The following is a 19,852-nucleotide window of genomic DNA, read 5'->3' on the forward strand; positions in this document are numbered from 1 at the left end:
TGGTGACACTGTGGAACCTCCTGCAACCATGGGTGCATTGTGACACTGCAGAACCTCCCAGAACCAAGGTGACCATGTTATACTACAGAACCTCATGGAACCAAGGGTCCATTGTTACACTGTGGGAACTCATAAAACCAAACATCCATTGTGACACTGCAGGCCTCATGTAACAATGGAGATTATTATGAAACAGAATCACGAAGTTGGAAATGACCTTTGAGATCTTCAAATCCAACCTATGACCTAACATCACCTAAAAACTTAATCATGACTCTGAGTGCCACATCCAGTCTTTTTATAAATGCCTCCAGGGACAATGACTCCACCACCTGCCTTGGCAGAAGATTCCAATGCCCAATCACTCTTTTACTGAAGAATTTTTCCTGATATCAAACCTAAACTACCTCTGGCTCATCTTCAGACTGTGTCCTCTCGTTCTGTCAGGTGCTGCCTGGGAGAAGGGACCGACCCCCACCTGACTACAGCCTCTGTTCAGGTGGTTGTAGAGAGTCTCCCTGGAGACCATTGTAGCCATTGGGGCCATTGTAGCATGGCAGGGTCTCATGGAATCAAGGGGAGCACAGTGACAGTGTGGGGCTCCATGGGAGACAAGGGGCCATTCTGACACCGTGGAACCAAGGAGATCTTTGTTACAGTACTGGGCATCATGGAACCAAAGGACCATTGTGACACTGCAGGGCTTCATGGAACTAAGGGGACAAGAGTGACCCTGTGAGCTCCAAGGGACCAAGGGTCCATTCTCATACTGCAAATCAAAGAGACCATTGTGACACTTTGTAGTGTCATGGAGCCGAGGGTCCATTGTGACACAGCAGGGCCTCATGAAACCATGGAGGCCATTTTTAAAATTTGAGGCTTTGTGAAACAAAGAGACCATTGTGACATTTCAGGGCCTTATGAAACCAAGGAAACCACAGAGACACTGTGGGGCTCCATGGAATCGAGGGGCCATTGTGACACTTTGGAGTCTCATGGAATCATGGAAACTTCTGTGACACTTTGCAGCCCCATTGATTTGAGGAGTCCATTGTGACACTACAGGGCCTCATGGAACTGAGGATTCATGGAACAGTGCTGGACTCCATGGAACCAAAGGAATCCATTGTGACACTGTGGGGCCTCATGGAATCCTGGAGGCCATGATGACACTTTGAGGCCTCGTTGAATCAAGGGGCTCTGCAGGACCTTGTGGAACCAAGGAGACCCTTCTGCCATTGTGAGTCCCCATGGAACCAAGGGTCCATTGGGATGCTGCAGTGTGGGAAATGCAGGCACGGAGAACTCTCAGGGCCTTGGGCATACAGGCTCAGAGATAGAGATGGATACAGGGTTTGATCTAAGACCTTGGAGAAGCCTTAGAGAATTAGAGCATTAAAGTGACACAGACATGAAACAAGACTATAAGTTTGTAGTTTAAATAGAAATATGTATTCAGCAAACAGAAATATCTATTATGTAAGCAAAGCAGTATGTTAAGTAAGATAGTAAAAGATTTTAAAATTTAGTAATAGATCCTGTTATAAATTTAGTTAGAAACTTAAGATGTGTCAGTGTAGGTTTGTGAAGGATTATATGATTTACTGAAAAATGATGCATTGCAGCAAAGGCATGAGAAGCAAAGCAATTAATGATTGGTATAAAAAGACACTAGCAAAGTTCATAGAAGTATTTGATTGGCTACAGAACTAACATAAGGCATTGTAACTAAGAATGAGGCAGGTTCTGATATTATGGCATTGGATGTAACACCTTTAATGTCTCACCCTTCTATGAGAGTGATGCAATAAAGCAATAAACCCTCTTTTACAATGTCTCTAAGATTCCCCATCCCTCATAATATTAATCTCCCATTAGGGATTTTTTGGACATCAGGATTATCCATTAAAATCAAAGGGGATATAGGGACACCAGGTCTTTCCATTAAAGTCAATGTGGATTTTGCGGAAATTTCGTGCTAAAATAGGGAAATCTGGGGGAAATGTTGGACTGAATTATGGGAATTTCCACTTCCAGTGCTGATGCTCTGGAAGTCCTGGATGAATTCCTGGAAGCCAGTTCTGAATTCCTGATCCCATACCTGGGGCCTGTGCTGGAGCTGTGCCTCCAGGTAAGCCCAAAAATCTCCATTTTCAGCTCAAAATCTGGGAATTCTGAGCCCAAAATTGCCATTTTTAACACCAAAAAATATTGCAACATCAGGTCTATCCATTGAAGTCAATGGGAACTGAGGGACACCAGGTCTAACCTATTGAAGTCTTTTGTGGATTTAGGGACCCCAGGTCTACCCATTGATAGGGCTTGATCAGGAAGGGTTACTGGTTAAACTGGGAGCACTGGGAAGGGCTAAGGGGGAGGAACTGGAACTACTGGGGGACAACTGGAAGCTCTAGAAAGGAGGAAAGGGACAAACTGGGCAAACTGGGAGCACTGGGAGAAATGGGAGGGCAAATTAGTCAAACTAGGAGCTATTCCTGGGAGCAGATAAGGGGATCACTGAGGATACTGGGAGTACTGGGACATAACTGGGACCACTGGGAAAGATTAGTGAATATAACTAGGGATGAACAGGACACCAGGTCTACCTCAGTGAAGTCAATGGGTATTCAGGGACACCAGGTCTACCCAGTCAAAGCAATGAGGATTTAGGGACACCAGTTTTTGGGGACTCCATGGGTTTTGGGTTTGGATCCAGGTGTCCAAGGGGTACCCAGGTGTACCCAGGTGATTTTGGGGGGGATCCAGGATATTTTAGGGGTACCCAGGTGTATCCCAGGTGTAACCAGGTGATGTTTGGGGCACCCAAGTGTCCTGACTGGCCATGACGGGCCTGGAGAAGATGATGACCACCATTGCATCGTCCTGGTCGACCTGGACACAGATGACCCTCAGTCGCTGGGAGGCTGTCGAGGGGCACCCCAACATTCAGAGGGCACCCCAAAACTTCAGGTGAGGTGTGGTTACTGCGCTGCAAAGAGAAAGAAAAGACAGCAACACACATGGACCTCTTTTGGGGAATAAAAGGCCAACTTTATTGTACGGACATCCCGTATTTAAAGTGTGTTATGTGGAGCTAGGACAGGACAGTAGTTCATTGGACAATTGGGACAAACATCCCTGGGACAGCATGTCTGGATGTCCCATGGGAAAGACACCAGGTGTTAATCTTTATTATGAATTCCTTTCTGTTTTTCACCAAGTTATCACTCTGGGAGACTGCCTCCCTTAACTGAAGCTGTAGTCAGCTTATCAGCCTGGGAATGGACCTGAGAGACAGGAGAAATCCAGGCCTGAGAGGAATTGCCAAGCTGTAATTTCCTAGCTCTCTAAATGTGTGTGTCCACAGTGAGGGCCCCAGGAGGGGAGAGATCCCCAAGCTACCTTGAGAGAGGATGCAGCACAGGTACACCCAGGTACTTTGGACTCTGGGGTTGGTGAAAGCAGCGTTCTGCACCAGCTCCAGCTCTGGGCTGGCAAAGGGGGGCACTCAAATATCTGAATACCCAGGTGTGTGGGAGTTCAGGTCTACCCATTAAAATCAACAGGGATTTAAGGCACCAGGCCTACCCATGGAAGTCATTGGAGATTTAGGAACACCAGGTCTACCAATTCAACCCAACAGATCCCACCACCTCCCAGTTTAGGTGAGGGAGGGGCTGGAAAATTTTGGGGATCCCACAGAATTGTGGGAATTTTTCCAGGGAATCCCCCACCTTCCTTCAGCTTTTCAGAGGGAAGCACCCTGGCCTCCCCCTTGCTGGAGCTCCTGGTGGGCATCAACAGCTGCAGGTGGTAGTGCCAGGCCAAGAAGTTGGAGAAGTCACAACTCATCAGGGCCCCAGCGAAGGCCAGCTCAGCCTTGGGGTTCTGCCTGGCCACCAGCACCCACCAGTGTTCCCAGGTGTGGACTAAGAGGGCACCACTATAAACCAGTAAGCATTAGGAGTCACCCCTGAGCCCATGAGCCCATGGAGGCAGCTCCCAGTAGAAACCAGTAAGGCCACAACAACCTGAAGTCAGTCCCAGTAGGTCCCAAGCCCCATCCCAGCATAAACCAGTAAGACCAGCATCCCCAGAAGTTGCTCCCAGTGCCAAGCAACCCCAAGCCTCCTCCCAGTATAACCAAATATATCACAGTTTAACCCACTAAAATCCAGAATATCCAAGTATAACTGAGTAGAAACCAGTACAAACCAGTACAAACCAGTATAACCCTGTCACCCCAGGACCACATCCCAGTATAAATGAGTATAACCCAGTGACCCCCTGCACTGCATCCCAATATAAACCAGTGTAACCCAGTATAACTCACAGTTGGCCACCAGGTCCTCCCAGCCAGGAGGGGGCACTCACACACCCCTGCTCCCTTTCCCAGTAGAACCCAGTGCAAACCAGTAACCCCCCTCACCCCATCCCAGTACAAACCAGTATAACCCAATACAACCAGTACACACAGTGCTAGGTCTACCCAGACACTCACACACCCTCTCCCAGTGCAACCCAGTGACTCCAGCCCTGTCCCAGCACACCCTGGACCCCATCCCAGCACAAACCAGTACAAACCAGTACAAGCCACTCACAGTTGCAGGGGTCATCCACCAGGAGGTGCTCACACAGTGCCTGGTCCTCCCGGCCAGCAGGGGGCGCTGCAGTGTCCAGTGTGACTCTACAGAACCAAGGAAACCCCTGTGACACTGCGGGGCCCCACGGAACCAAGAGTCCATTGTGAGACACCTGGGCCACGTGGAGCCAAGGAACCATTGTGACTCTGGGGAAACTCATGGCACCAAGGGGCCACTGTGACACTGTGGGGCCTCATGGAACCTGTGAGCCATTGTGACACTGCACGGCCTTGTGGAACCAAGGAGACCACGGTGACACCGTGGGGCCACATGGAACCAAGAGTCCATTGTGACACTGTGGAACTACAGAGACAATTGCTGGGAGTATGGAACCTCGAGGAACAAAACTCCATTGTGACATATCAAGGCCTCATGGAACCCAAAAGAGCATTGTGACACTGTGGGGCCCCATGGACCCAAATCTCCATTGTGACAGAACAGAACCTCATGGAACCAAGAGTGCATGGGGACCCAGCAAGGCCTTGTGGAACCAAGGAGTCCAAAGGTCTCAAGCATTCCTTGCAGGGTTCTGACTTGGAGAAGGGGAACCTGCTTGGTGGTACCTTGGGCTGGCACACACTCATAGAAGGTGTCTGTTTTCAATGAGGAAATTCAGGAGTTTTAGAATGCTTCAAAAAAACAACAAAAAAAAAAGGCAAGAAACTCCTTTTGGCCTAAGTGCAGCCAGTTCTCCAAGCAAAGCAGGTCCCAGGTGAGTGAGGACAGACAGGATGGGGTTGGGCAATGTGGAGCAAGGTTGTCCACACTCAGACCTCAAGGCACAACTTCTCTGAGCAGGCCAAAGTTCCTGAGGAGACACCCTGGATCAATACCAACCACAGAATACTGCAATCACATATGTATAATGAGAAGAGCTATAAAACACTCTCTTTAAAATAGGAATTCATATTTCTTAGAAGCTCTTTGAAATATTTCTCTCTAACTGCAGTAGGAAATCTTCCTAATGAACGGCACCAGACCAGATGGAAATCAAGGCAGAGCCATGGTTTGTCAGGACTTGCTTGATCCCAATCAGCCCCGGGGTGCATTTGGTGCTGAGCCCTTGAACCTCAGGGCCTGAGAGGAGATTGCACAAACCTTTCCAGGAGTCCAAGTCAGAAGAAAAACCCAAAGTGTCTCAAAGCATTAATGGGCCCCACTGAGGTCCATCCCCAACACAGGCTCCTCATGGACTCCTTGGAGGAAGGAATGAGAGGCCAGGATTACCCAAAAACCACTCAGAGACTGAGAGAAGAAAGGAAAATGGAAAGTACCTTAAAAAACTGAAGTTCCTTGAAATATTAATGAGCCCCAGTGAGTATCAGTACAAAGTTCTCTCAAGGGACTAATTAAAGCAGATAATTGGGGGCATCACTGCATAAACTACTAAAAGAGTTGGTGTCCAAAGGGAAACTCCAAGTACCTTAAAAAAACTGAGTACCTTGAAGCATTGATGCGCCCCAGTGAGTATCATTACTGACAAAGGCTCTCAAGGGACTAATTAAAGCAGATAATTGGAGGCCATGATTGCACAAAGCTCTCAGAGACTCCAAGGCAAAAGCAAAACCCAAAGTGCTTTGAAAAACCTGCAGTCCCTGGGAGCATGAAGGAGCCCCCCAGGGCCATTCCTGACCAAGGCTCCCCAGGGACTCGTCCCAGCAGATCCCTGAGGCCACTGGGATGTGGGGGGATGCTGAGGGCAGCACAAGGGGTGCCAGTGGCCAGCCTTGCTGGGGCTGTGCCAGGAGGCCCCAGTGGCTCAGGACAAGGTGTCTCCTCCCAGCCCTTGGTGGCACAGACCCTGCTGTGCCCCAGGGCACCAAGACTTGGCTTCTCTTTGTCCCCACCTGTCATCTCTGCCTGCAATTTCCTGCTCTGACTGGAACCTGGGGACACTTTCTCAGTTGTGTCCCTCAATGGAGCCCATTAAAAGTAAAAGAAACTTTGGACTTTCATTCTGACTTGGAGTTCTTGAGAGGTTTCCTAACAAACCATGGCTTAGCCTTGATTTCCCTCTGGTCTAGTGCAGTTCATTAAGGAAGTTCTCAAGTCCAGTTATGGAGAAACATTTCAAAGAGTTTGTGAGAAATACACATTCCTATTTTAAAATGTTGTATTTTATTACTGTCGTTATGAATGACATTCTATTTATCCAATTTTATCAAACAATAAGATTAAATTTAGGAGCATTTTTTAATAGCAAAAATTGTATATAAAGGAATACAAATCAAAGTATCTTAGATACATATATTTGAGTGTATAGAAAATTTGGCAGTGAGTAATTCAGTATAATTGAGGTTTGTGTAAAGCATAAGCAAAACTGACCGGGGGTACAGGGAGGGGCTCGCCCTTCCCCACGTACCAAACAATCAAGGCCAAAAATCCCACTTATACACTGTATGCTAATATGGATTAATACAGAATTTTCTGGAAAGCTCCTCCCAGTTTCCATTCCTAAAATCTATGTCACTGTGTTGTGTGGAGCATTCTCTATTAATGGTTAGGGGGTCTCTCATCCTTTTGAGGGTCTTATTTCCGATGAAGGCTCTTTGTCTTCATCAGTGTCCACTGTGTGACCTTGCAGGCAGCACAAGTGCACTGAGCTTGGGGTTGTGTAGCTCAGCATAAGTTCCCACAATAAACCTTATTCAAGTTCCATGCCTGGAATCACCCCAATTTGGCCCATTCCAAGGTTGAAACTTTTTATTTCTAGATGGTGCTTATCAAACCTATATCCTTCTACTACTCCCCCCTAACATCTGGAGTCTGCTTTGTCTCATCATTTCTTTTGCTTTCTAACAATTATTTTCTATTGATAGAAGTTCAGTTTTGCTAATATAATTAAAATTTAGTTATCACGAACCACATTTATCACATCTTTAATATTAAAATGAATTTTTTCTTACTTATGAGTATTCTATATTTTTATAATATATTTTTTATATTGATATGTAAAAACTTTATTAGTGACCAAAAACATTATTGGTCATTGGTTCTAACTAACACAATTCCTTTCATTACATAAATAAGCTTTACTGGTTAATTATTTCTCCCTGTGTAAGATATTTCATAATAGTTGTAGTCATTTTGTCATCTTTATTATCATCTTTTTCTCTGACAGGGTCAAGGTGGGTGCTTCAGGGTCCAGGGAGACATTTCTGGGGCACATTTGAGGCAATTTTGGGTCTGGGGAAAGAATTTAGAAGGAAGTTGAGGGACGGGAGGACCCTTGGGGGCCTCGAGTGGGCACAGACAGAAAACTTAGGGATCCTGGGGGAAAGTCTGGACTTCAGAGTGTCACTTGGGGGTCCAGGAGGGCACCTGGAGGTCAGGGAGGAGAATCTGGGGCCATTCGGGGTCCGGGCGGGCTCTTGCGGGGCTCTAACGGGGGCTCTCCGGGCCGCGGGGGATGATGGGAGTTGTAGGCACAGGTATAATACTGTTCAAGGGGGCCGTGGAGCATCATGGGAGTTGTAGGCGCAGCTGCAATGTCTCTCGGTGGGTGCGGGGCATGACGGGAGATGAAGTCAGAGCTGGAATGGCGTTTAACCGGAACCGCGGAGCTTCATGGGAGCTGTAGTCCCGGAAGTGGCCCTCACGGCGAGATTTTAGGTCGGGGAAAGCACTTAAGACACAGTTTTCCCTCTGAGGGGAGACTTCAGGTCCTCAGCGGGGAACGTATACGGGTCGGGAGAACTTGGGGGGAGCTTGGGGAGCTCTAATCGGGCTCTTTAGGGCGCGGGGCAGGGCAGTTTTCGGCGCGGGACTGGGTTATGAGGTGCTCTGAGCTCGCGGGGGATGGCAGGAGATGAATTCCCAGAAATGGCTGCAAGGGGAATCTATGGGGTTGGGAGCATTCCGGGGATCTGGGGACGTCTTTGGGTGGTCAAGAATGGGCCCTGAGGGGGCAATTCCGGATCCTGGAGGGTCCTGGGACACGTATGGGGCAGATGGGGAGCGGATCCCGGGGGTTCTGTGGAGCGCGGGGCATGACGGGCATTGCAGTCCCAGCTCCAGTGGGGCTCTATGGGGCCGCGGGGCATGATGGGAGTTAGAGGCAGAAAGGAAAGATGGCGCCGACTGCAGGCACCGCTCCCGAAGCCCCGATCCCTAAAGCTGAACCCCCTTGGTGGCACCTTGGACTGAAACACACTAATGGAAGGTGTCTGTATTCAGTGGGAACATTAGGAGTTTAAAATTTCTTCAAAACCAAAAAAAAGGAAAAAACCCTGTTTGTCTGAGTGCAGCCAGTTCTCCAAGCAAAGCAGGTCCCAGGTGAGCGAGGACAGACAGGATGGAGTTGGGGAATGTGGGTCAAGGTTGTCGACACTGAGTCAGACCTCAAGGCACAGCTTCTCTTTTTATACACTGATATCAGCAATCTCCAGTTGATATTAATTCCTGAAACCTTATAATGCAGTCTGAAGAGATGAAAATCAAGACCCTTTATGGCTGACAATCAATCACACTCTGTCCCTACCCCCACCCCACCATTTCCCCCATCCAAGCCCTGGCACTCAGAGCAGCCTTGTGCAAATCTGAGCTCCCTCCCCTCCAGGCTGTGCCTGCAGCTTTCAGCTCCTTGGCACCAACTCCCACCTGCTTTCCTTGGAGAAGGAGCTGCCTGAGACACAGAGGGATGTTCATTTCTTGTCAGCAAATAAAATAAAGCCAGGCACAGCTCCATAAAAAACAGAAATCCAGCCCAAGGAGTGCTGGGCATTGGAGCCACATCCAGGGGTGTCCCCAGGGCTCAGGATTGGGGCCAGGGCAGTGAAATCTCTTTCTTGCTGATGTGGACGAGGCCATGGAGGGCACCCTGAGTCAGTGTCCAGGTGAGGCCAAGCTGGGTGGGAGTGTGGCTGTGCTGCAGGGCAGGAAGCTCTGCAGAGGGATCTGGACAGGCTGGAGCCATGGGCCCAGGACAATTGGATGAGGTTCAGCAAGGCCAAGGGCTGGCTCCTGCCCTGGGCTCACAACCACCCCAAATCCCTGGCTCTGCCCTGCCCCTGATCCCCACTGCCTCATCAGGTTTCTGTGCTTTTGAGGTCAGGAGCTGCTAGAACTTGAAAGGCAAGAAAAGGATTCTCTTCATTGCTAACATAAAAATGTAATCATCATAAAATTTAATAAAGATTGAAACTCTTCCCTCCAAAATGTGAGACATCCCAGCAACATCTGAGACATCCACCATCCGGAAGAGATTTCTGTACAAAATCAGTTTTAGGCAAAGATGAGGCTATGATAGATATAAACACAATCATGGTGTTGTACCAGTCTGCTCTGCCTGGAGTGCGGTTAAAACAACATGAAAAATGTTCTATTTATAAAGCTTTCAGTGATGGATGGGGAAAGGGAAGTCAAGTTGCTTCAGGTGTTGATGAAATGCTGAAACCAGCCTGAGTCATTTAAACTCCTCCTGTCCTTGCTGGCATGAGGAGCCCCTCAGCCTTCCCTGCTCCAGGCTGGACAAGCCCAGCTCCCTCAGCCTCTCCTCACAGCCAAAGGGCTCCAGCCCCACCTTGGAGGCCCTTCCCTCACCCTGCTCCAGCTGCCAGACATCTTTCCTGCCCTGGGCAACCCAAACCAGGCCCCAGTGACCTGGATAATCCACGGCCTTGATGTCCTGGTCACACAGCCCTGGCCCCTTGTCCCCGTGTCAGGCTCTGGGGTTGATTTGTGGAACATCCTTGGGGGAGGCTGCAGAGCTGGGGCAGGGGGGACCCAAGGGAACAGGGGACCCTGCTGGGCACAAGTAGCAGGGGAGACTTCTCTGGGGGGGAAACTGTGAGTGGGGGCTGGGGCAGAGTGACCAACCCAGTGACCTCACACATCCTCCCCTGTGATGTCATTGCCTGCTTTGTAATGTCACAACTTACCCTATGGTGTCAGAGGCCATCCTGTGACATCACAGCTGGCTCTATGATGTCACACCACCATCCTGTCACATCACAGCCCACCCTGTGATGTCACACAGCTGCCTTGTGATGTCACAGCTGGCTCTGTGATGTCATTCCACCACCCTGTGATGTCACATAATCCCCTCTATTATGCCATAGTAAGACAGGGAAATTAAGAATTAAGAATCAGGCATCAAGAACGCTTTGACTGAAAGGGGGCTGACAAAACCATATGGAATGCTTAAACATTTACTTGGTTTGCAAGAACAGGAGAGGAGCAAGGGTACAAGATAAGATAAAGAGCTATAATGTGCAAACAGGATTCAAGGACAAAGGCACCACAGGATGAAGAGGTTCTTGGGAGCCCTGAGCCCGGAAAACTTGTATCAAAGTCTGGAAGATGGCCAAAGGACTAAAAAAGAGCATGTACAAGAAGACAAGGTGAAAAGTTCAACTGAGAGGAAGATTGTTTACTTCATCCCAAAGACCCCCAGACCACTAGAGCAACCAAAGAAAATAGTGTGCAGCTGCAAAAAGGTGTGGAGCTAATTTTAATATGAAGGAGGTTAAGAAATCAATATATATTAGATATGTATTAGATAAATATGTATATTGTGTGATCTTAGTTTGTAGAGAATAAAAGGAGATCGCCAAAGGTGTGCATGTTTTAGAGGAGCTATCCCCCATGCACCTCAGCACTGAATAAATACATACCTACTCCTATAACTTACTTTGTGGGTTATAGAGTGTTTCTTCTGTGTTTCATACTGGCGAGCCAGCCAGGAGAGAGTCTGTCTGGCTGTGGGAATGGCTGAGGAGAGGATTCCCTGGCACTCCCCAGGACCTTCCTGGAGGGACCCTGAACCTCGGCTCACTCAATGCGGGGACAGACAACGAGCTGCTGGCATTGCAGATAAAACGGTCTGTATTAAATATTCTCTGGTAGGGAGTGAGTGTGGAGCTCTATGTGCCTTTCCAGCCTCGGGCGACTGAGGCGGCTGGAGAAAAGCAAAGGAGCGGGGTCAGTGTGGGGCCAGTGCAAGTGAGAACAGAGGAGAGCTGTGCTTGAACACAGAGTGGTTAGTGTTTGTTTCAAGAGTAGATCGACAAATTGAAAGAGTCTCTCCTCAGCCATGGTTTGGACTTGATCCCTGGGAATTTATTGATCCAGTAAATCATTGGATAGAAAGATGGAATGAATGGGTCTGACTAGGAGGGATATAAGAAACCTCTGCAGGGAGGTTGGTAACCTTGGACTAGGAACAACCTGCAGTAGAGATTCTGGGTATTCCAGAGGAGGTAAACGGGATAGCTTGTCTTTGTGTGCTATTTAGAGCTGTCAGAGGATCAAGGGGTTGGCATCTGGCATGGAGTTTATTACAGTTTAGAGATTGTGAAATACATTGGTATTGTTGCTCTAATAACCAGCAGGGTGTATGCCTCAAGTGTGACTTGAAAAATTATCCTAATAAGTCAATGTTGAACCTAAAATTCTGAAATTAGTATGTGGAAAGTCACGTTCAATGCCCGCAAATTGGGGTTGTGTGTGGGTGTCCTGGGGTACAATGCAAAAATGTGTATTCTATCACCATCTGTTAAAATGTGGGAGGGGTGGTGATCCTTATCTCTGTGGGAGATATCCTCTGCTGATGTGCCATCTGATAAGATGGGGGGATGATCATCGTTATCTATTCACAACCCATCCCTCCTCCAGAAGATATATTCCGTTAATGGGCCATTAAGTCCTATTGTGTGACTGATAAGATTACATCATCCCATTGGGAGATGCCCCAGCCAGGGGCAGGAGCCAAGCCTTTCCTACCTAGATAAAAAACTGGGGTTTGGGACCCGAGGGAAAACCTTTCTACTGGATCCCAGAGGAAAGTCGGACCTTTTCCACATCATCGCTGGATCTTCGGAGGAAAACTGCACCTTCTACAGGAGCACTGCTTCAACAGAACCACATCTGTCATCCAGGAGGACTGCAGCCACCATTTATAGGGACTGCTACCAACACCCTGACTGACAGGGTGTCAGGTTGTATTTCTGACTGTGTTGGTGGTTGTTTCTTTTATATTATTGCATGTATTTTATTTTTTTTTCTCTTTTCTCCTATTAAATTGTATTACTGACTTGGAGTCTCGCACTGGTTTTACTTTCAAACCAACACATACAGCCTCCCAGCCCCTCTCCCAGGCACATCCCGATTTTTTCCTTTTGCAAGTTTGCCAGCAGATCATGGCAATGCATCCCTTTGCCCAAAGGGGCCCACAAAACTTTGTGTTTTATGGAAAATGACACTGCAAAGGCCCCGTGGGATGGCAGGTTACAGCTTCTGACTATTCCCCACTGCTTGCACCACAGGACAACACGACATTTGTAATGACTAAACTGGACAAAAACGTAGCAGCAGCTCTAGGAATTCCTTTTGGCAAATGTTGGTCACAAGCCCAGCAAGGAGTCAAAAGTCCAAGTGCTGCCCAGCTGTAGCTAAGCTACTCAGCAGGTGCTCTCCCCCATCCCTCCCTCTCTCTTTGCTCCCAAAATGAGGAATAAGGAAGCAGCAACTGGGGTGGCTGCAGGGCCAGCCCTGTTTGGTGTCTTCAGAAACTGCAGGCAGAGCTGTGAAACAAACACTTACTGCTCCAACTTCAGTCTCCTTGTCTTGTCTTCATTTGGCAGAGAAGTCTCTGGGAAAGGATTCTTCTCATCCCCTGCAGATCCCTGAAAAACAACAGAGAGAAAGCTGGTCAGAGAGGGATGCCTAAAGCAATTCCAAAGGCCGGCTATCCTAAATTTCCAGAGAAAATGTTCCTTTGTCCCAGGCATAGTCTGTGCTCCAGGATCTCCCCCTCTCGCCTCCTTCCCCAGCAATCCCTCCAATAATGGAAATGGAACCTTGGCTTCTCACTTGGCAACTCACAGTGCTTTGGAATCATTAAACTTCTCCCAGGCATGGAGAAATTCAGCGACAGGTTTCCTTCTCAGTGGCTGAGAGAGCAGTGAGGGCTGGAAGGAGGAAAATTATCAGGAAAAAATGAGCTATTAGAAGGCAGCAAATACAGGGTGCACAGCCTGGCTTAACTCACAGCCCCACCCTCCCCCAAACATCCTAAATCCCACACCCCAAGCCAACAGTAAACACCCAAATTTTAACAAGCAGCCAGTAAAATCCAATTTTATAACCCAGAAATGCAAAGCTGCAAGGGTTATGAAGTATTTTGTAAACAAGCTATAAAACTTCAGGCCCAGGTTGCAGCCACACCCACAGGTTTGTTGTTTCTTATTTTTAAACAAGATTCAAAAGATTTCTGTTAGAAACACACTCCTTTTTACACCAGTCTTGCATTTGCAGTTGGCTGCAATCAGAAAGAGTTACTTATCTGAGAGGATGTTTGTGAAGAGAATCACACAGCACGTGTGGGTTGCAGGAATCCTCCTGTCAGCTCTCCTGGATATCCATGGTGATGCCCTGGGGTTGTTCCCTGGGATCTTCCTCCACTTTCCTGTGCTTGGCTCCTGGTTCCTGGCAGGGTTATCCGTGGCAGGCAGGTCCAGGTTGTCAGTCTCGGTTCTGAGTCTCTTTTGGCTTGAGTTTGGTGCACGTTGTGCAGCAGTCACGGCCAGCAGTGGTGGCAGCACCACATTCTTCCTCTCAGCTTGGAATGAAGCTTCTGATGCTCTGCACAAGAGAAGGAAATTCATTAATGTGATGCACATACAATGTTCTTAAAAACTTGGCTACATCCTGTACCAGTTCTCACCAGTGTCTCAACTGGACAACGCTTCCAAAGCTGAGAGGCTTCAAGTGACAGGGACTTTTAATTGGCAGGGATTTTAACATTCAATAACACAATAGCCTAGCAGATTTCTGATCATCTGAAATCAGGATGACCAGGGAACTCTGGCAGCAAGAAGCAGCACCGAATAGCTCTCAGCCTTGGTTCACTACTGCTCATTTCCACCATTTTTAGTCAGCTCCTCAAAGTTTCTGAGAACACAGCAAGCTCATGGACTGGAGCCTCAGAAGAGGAGGAAATGAAGTTAAATGCAGTGGGAAGGCTCAGATGTGGGGCTGCACTTCTTGCCTGACTCTGCTGTGCATGGGACAGTCCTCTCCCCTCTTTCAGCACCCACCTTTGCCATGCTTTGGTCCCTACACATTGCACACGTGCTCTCCAGCTGCTCTGCCTTGGCACAGCTGATGCTGCACATCACATTGGACACAGAGCACAGCACCATCCCCAACCTGATCCAGAGCCCTCTCTGCCCAGAAACACCTCCTGCCCCTCCCACTCCAAAAGCCAGCACATGACTAAGACAGCTGCTCACTTTCCCTAAGGAAAAGGGAGCAAAGAACTCCACAATTAAAGCTTTGCCATTCCTACTGCACTTGGAGCATCCCTTCCCCCAGCCAAACACCAACCCAAACACCTCTGAGCTTGCAGAAGATGTCAGGAGGGAAAGGTTCCCTACCCTCACCCACCTCCACCTGCAGAGCTGCTTTCTGCACTGGTTGCTTCCAGCATGGAAAGGCCAATCTGCAGCAGGTCAAGTTGCAGAAGGCACACAAAATTGAAAGCAAACTCCCAAGGGTCTGGACAGAAGATACAGTTCTTTTTCTCACCCTTCTGATTTAGATTTACACATCCCACTACTGCATACTCACTTCAGTTTACTGCACTCTTTGTTTGCTGAAGGCTGAAATTTTGGGGGGGATTTTTTCTCATTCCTTTTTCTTCCTGGGAGTATCCCCCTTGTCTTCCCTCTAACAGGAAGAAAGAAAAAAGGGGAAAAAAAATCAGTCAGGTCTTGAAAGTTCACATAAAGTACAGACCAGTACAGCTCCGTTTGACAGATTCTGGTTGAAAACAAAAAATAACACATGGAGCTGTCTTTAGAGGAGAAAGATCATGGCTCTAGTGCCAACCTATGAAGGGAATCTCCACATGGGGTTTTCAAACACCACCTTGGTCATTGTCCAAACCCACCTCCCCTTGCCCCTCTCACCTTCTTCTTTCTAGGGGACTCCTCAGGATTCCTCATTTCTTTTCTCTTCAAGTCTGGCTTCCTCGCAGGCAAGAACAACTTCTTCTCCCCAGGAGGTGAGGGCACTTTCTCCTTGTGCAAATCCCCAGTCCTGTGGCCTTTGGGGATGAGGGCATCACCTTCCTGAGCATCTCCCAGGAGCTCAGGCTCCAAAAACCCTTTGGTGTTGGCCTGGGGGCAGCCCTTGTGCTCCCTCTCCTCAGAGGGCTTGTGAAGTGCCAGCTTTGGGTCTTCACTGTCGGTTTTTGGCTTCTCTTTGACTTCCAGCTGATCCTTGCAGGGCTGGTCTGTGACCTCCCCAGGACCAGGCTCACTCTCCTCCTTCCTCACCCTTTTGGGTTTGTTGTGTTCCAGGGGCTCTCCAGGCCTTTTGGTACCCACAGACTCCTTGGGCAAAGGCTCCTTGGTGAGCCCAGGAGGATGCAGGCAGCTCTGCTTAGTCTGAAGATGAGCTCGCTGAGGAGCCTGATCCACCTGGCCACTGCTCTTCTGGGAATCCTTTCCCAGGGAGCCAGAGCTCTTGGGACCATCCTTGGCCACTTGTCCAGAGCTTTTCTGAGGGTCCTTGGCCACTGGGCCACAGCTTTTGTGAGAAGTCTCGTGCTCTTGGCCAAAGCTCTTCTCTGAAGCCTTGGCACCTTGGACAGAGCAGGTGTGAAATTCCTTGGCCACTTTACCAGAGCTCTTGGGAAAATGCTTGGCCACTTGGCTCCAGCTCTTCTGAGAATCCTTCACTGCTTGGCCAGAGCTCTTGTGGAAATCCTTTTCCCTTTGGCCAGAGCTCTTGTGGAAATCCTTTTCCCTTTGGCCAGAGCTCTTGGGGAAATCCTTGGCCCTTTGGCCAGAGATTTTTTGAGATGTCTTGGCTGGCATGCCAGAGCTCTCCTGAGAGCCCTTGGCCACTTGCTGACAGGTTTGCTGGGATTTCTTGGCCACTTGGCCACAGCTCTCGTGAGGAGACTCCCTTGCCTTGGAGTGCTGCTGGCAGGAGCGGCTGCTGATGCCCTGCTCCTGCTTCTCACCCTCCTCACGTCCATTCCCACGGGCAATTTCCCTGGGACCCTGTCCTGGTGCTGCTCCTCGCTTTGCCTGGGCCATCAGGTTTCCAAGCCACCACTTTTTATCAGCTGGTGGCTCAGGCTGCCAACAAAAAGAAAAACGAAGGATTCAAGACTGATGCCTTTATGGGCTCTTTCTGTCCTAGCACAGCTCACCAGAGCCCAGGGACTCTTGCCCAGAGGTTGTAGGGTCTGGGCTTTGGCCTGTGAAGAATTACTCTAAACTAACAGGCCATGTGCCCTAACTTGCTCCTTGAGCACCATGGATGGATATTTGCTCAATAAAAAACCCATATTTGCCTGTGGGCAAATAGCTAAGCCTTCACTGGAGTGAGAGGGGTCTAACAAAGCAGTATTTGCAGGACACACCAGGCAGCATTTGGAACCAGAGGAGAAGTACAACATCTGCTTCCTTCCTAGGACACCCCCCTGCAGTGGGCAGGGGCTGTGGGAGCCTCTCCATGGTCTCTGCACTCACCTCAGGTGCTGGCAGGTCCAGCACCTTTGCAAGGTCCTCCTCACTGTCACTGGAGCTGACCTCTGGGTCACGGCCTGGGGAGCTGTGGCAGTCCCTGGAGCTCCCTGACTCGGAGCTGCTCAATTTTTCAATAAGAAAAAAATCATTGCAAAACTTCTTAGAAGTGTTTTCCTTGGGCACAGGAGATTACTTTCAAATTTCACAGCTACATTTCTATAGCTTTTGTAGCTGTAGCTTTACTAGTCCTGCCAGGCTTCAAAACCATATCCAGGAATGATCAGATTCAGCTGGTATCCCTTAGCATTTATTGCTGTCAACGGCATTATTAGCAGGTTGACAAGCACAAAGTGTGATGTTAAGCACCACAGATTAAAAGAAGACTTTTTCAGTCTGGTACATGAAGACCTGGGGGCCTTTTCTTCACTTTCACTTTATTTTGGTTTTAAACACAGTCGCTGTCATCATGACATGGTTTAGTGCACTTGGTGTTGTTGGATTAACTATAGGACTTGATCTTCAAGATCTTTTCCAACCTAAACCATTTCATGACTCCATCAAGAAATAATAATTTTTCTGTTGGTGAAAATTCCCTGCATTGAAGTTTTCTGAGAAAAATCTGACTTAAGATAACCCAAATTTTTGTTCATTCCAGGTTCTTTTCCCAGCAGAGATTGGAACAGTCTGGTTGCTTACGATGTTCTTGGCTCAGAACTCAGCCACGTTTCTGAAGCTGCACCAGCCCGCTCTGGAAATCAAGAATGAAAAGCTTGTGTTTCTTTACCTGACCTGTAGCAGATTTTACCCTCTGGTCTCTGAGCACCAGATGAGGCAGGTGCTTTCTTCCAGGAGGGGCTTGCCCCTCAAAGATCAAGATTGTTCATCACTCCAGATGGCAGTGATGAACAAAATACTGCTTGTCCTCTGCTGAACTGCTATCTGGAGTTCCAGGTAATGATTGTTTACAGTTTCTTAAGCCATTTCTAAATTCTCCCCTGCTCAGCAAAGCAGAGGAAATCATGCTGCTTCATCAGTGTGAACGCTTGATGGTCTCTGCTCCATATAACACACAAAATTACCTGTCAGCACACAAAGAACTGGGTTTTCTTTGCATTTCTACTTACCCTGCTTCTGTGCTGCACATCCATCAGGTTGGGACTCCTAGAATGAAAGGACAAAGTAATTTAGCATGCAGCTTAACAACACATCTACTGACTCCAAAACTGTGTTAATGGCACATTAGGGGTATGTGCATTTTGGAAGAAATCTTTTGAAAACATTCTAAGAGCTGCCAAACAGCTGAGCTGGACTTCTGCTCAGCAGAAAGATCTTTTGTAATTTATCAGAAGCCCTGGGAAAATTGGGCTGGCTTACCTTTGTTGCCACTGCAAGTCTGGAAATCTCTGCTTTAGTTGGTGTCTGAAGAGGTGACAGGAGAGGTGACAGGGGGCTGCTCATGTCCTGCAAAGAGAGGGAGAGAAGCAGCTCTCAGGAGTTTTGCTGATGGACACAGAGGGAGTTTCAGCCTTCCAGAGCCAGAGGGTTCCACCTCCTCATGGATTTGTACAGGAGATCTGGTATTGAAGAGCACCCACCTTCAGGATTCCTTCAATGGACTGCACATAAACGTGCAGGATGTGCTGAAACAAGGAAGAGGGAGCAGTGAGAGTTTGTTTGGATATTTTACTCATTGATAGCAAACAAGTAAGCACTCAGCAAACATTTGCTGACCAGCAGGTCTGGAAATGCCATGCAAGTCCATTCATAAAGAAATGCTAGTAAGGATTAAGAGCTGAAGCCACCACCGTCACCTCCTGTGAGATCAATGTCTGGCTTCCCTGGCAGTCAGGAAAGAGTCTCCATTGCTGACTTTTTATTCCTGTTCTCAAGACAGTCTGTTCCTGCAGTCTGCTCCCTTGATTGAATATCACTCTCCTTTAGTTGCTATTGAAGCAGCTAAGCTTTGCCTGCAAGGGCACAGGCTGCCTCTGCATGTGAAAGAGTTGAGCAAAAAGTTTCATGAGTTCAGAAAAAACACTTTAGAAATAACGGTTCCTAATTCTAGAGAAATTCTCAGTTCAGTTCTAGAGAAGGAGGAATATTTGTCATTGATTCAAATAAAATCAGACTCATCTTTCTGAAGTAAAAATAAAAAAATAGCCATGGTTAAAATGCAACCCTTGTAAGGTGTAGTTGGTGCTTGGCTTCCAGTTGAGAGCACTGCTCGTGCTCAGGTAACTCAGGCTGGCTCCAGCCTTCAGCACTGCAGGACTGTGTTATCAAAGACAGGGTCATCTTTGAGACCAAGCAGAACTAAGAAAATATTACATCAACAGGACTGGAAGAAGCAGAAAATGAAAGAAGGAATTTTTCACATCTAGAGCCATTGTCCAAAACAGCCATGACCAGAAATCAGTCAGTCAGGGGCCACAGCCCAGAGATCCCTACTGCAGAGGATCCAGCACATGCACTCCAGGTTTCATCTCTCAGCTTCAAAAGGGACTAATCCTGGGGTGAAAACTCCAGAAGGACCAGACAATGATGCCAAAGGACAAGGGGGAACACTGCCAGGTTAGGCTCCAGAAGTCCAAGCAGGGCTGTTTCTTGACAAATTCCAAAAGGGAAGCAGAGGGCAAGAAATGTCTGCTGCTGCTGCAGAGGTCTCAAGGGGACACCTAAGAGGGACAGGATTTCAGGTCTGCTGTCCTGGCTGCCCTCAGACTGCAG

The 19,852-nt window shown here is 48.2% G+C and overlaps 1 protein-coding gene across 1 annotated transcript in view; it reads right to left on the reverse strand.

The window, feature by feature from the left end:
* Positions 1–19,852, reverse strand: part of LOC148217303 (uncharacterized) — a 262,278-nt gene that overhangs the window by 236,475 nt on the left and 5,951 nt on the right. Inside the window, exons 5-12 of the mRNA XM_088158743.1 lie at positions 18,500–18,586; positions 18,250–18,286; positions 17,822–17,873; positions 17,129–17,243; positions 15,554–16,732; positions 15,213–15,311; positions 13,467–14,225; positions 13,185–13,267 (exon numbers count right to left, since the gene is read on the reverse strand). Of these exons, the coding sequence (XP_088014869.1) occupies positions 15,270–15,311; positions 15,554–16,732; positions 17,129–17,243; positions 17,822–17,873; positions 18,250–18,286; positions 18,500–18,586 (1,512 nt within the window). The 3' untranslated portion in view covers positions 13,185–13,267; positions 13,467–14,225; positions 15,213–15,269. The remainder of the gene's footprint in view (positions 1–13,184; positions 13,268–13,466; positions 14,226–15,212; positions 15,312–15,553; positions 16,733–17,128; positions 17,244–17,821; positions 17,874–18,249; positions 18,287–18,499; positions 18,587–19,852) is intronic.

The sequence above is a fragment of the Sturnus vulgaris genome, unplaced genomic scaffold (genome assembly GCF_052056855.1).
Source record: "Sturnus vulgaris isolate bStuVul1 unplaced genomic scaffold, bStuVul1.hap1 Scaffold_87, whole genome shotgun sequence".
Taxonomy (NCBI): Eukaryota; Metazoa; Chordata; class Aves; order Passeriformes; family Sturnidae; genus Sturnus; species Sturnus vulgaris.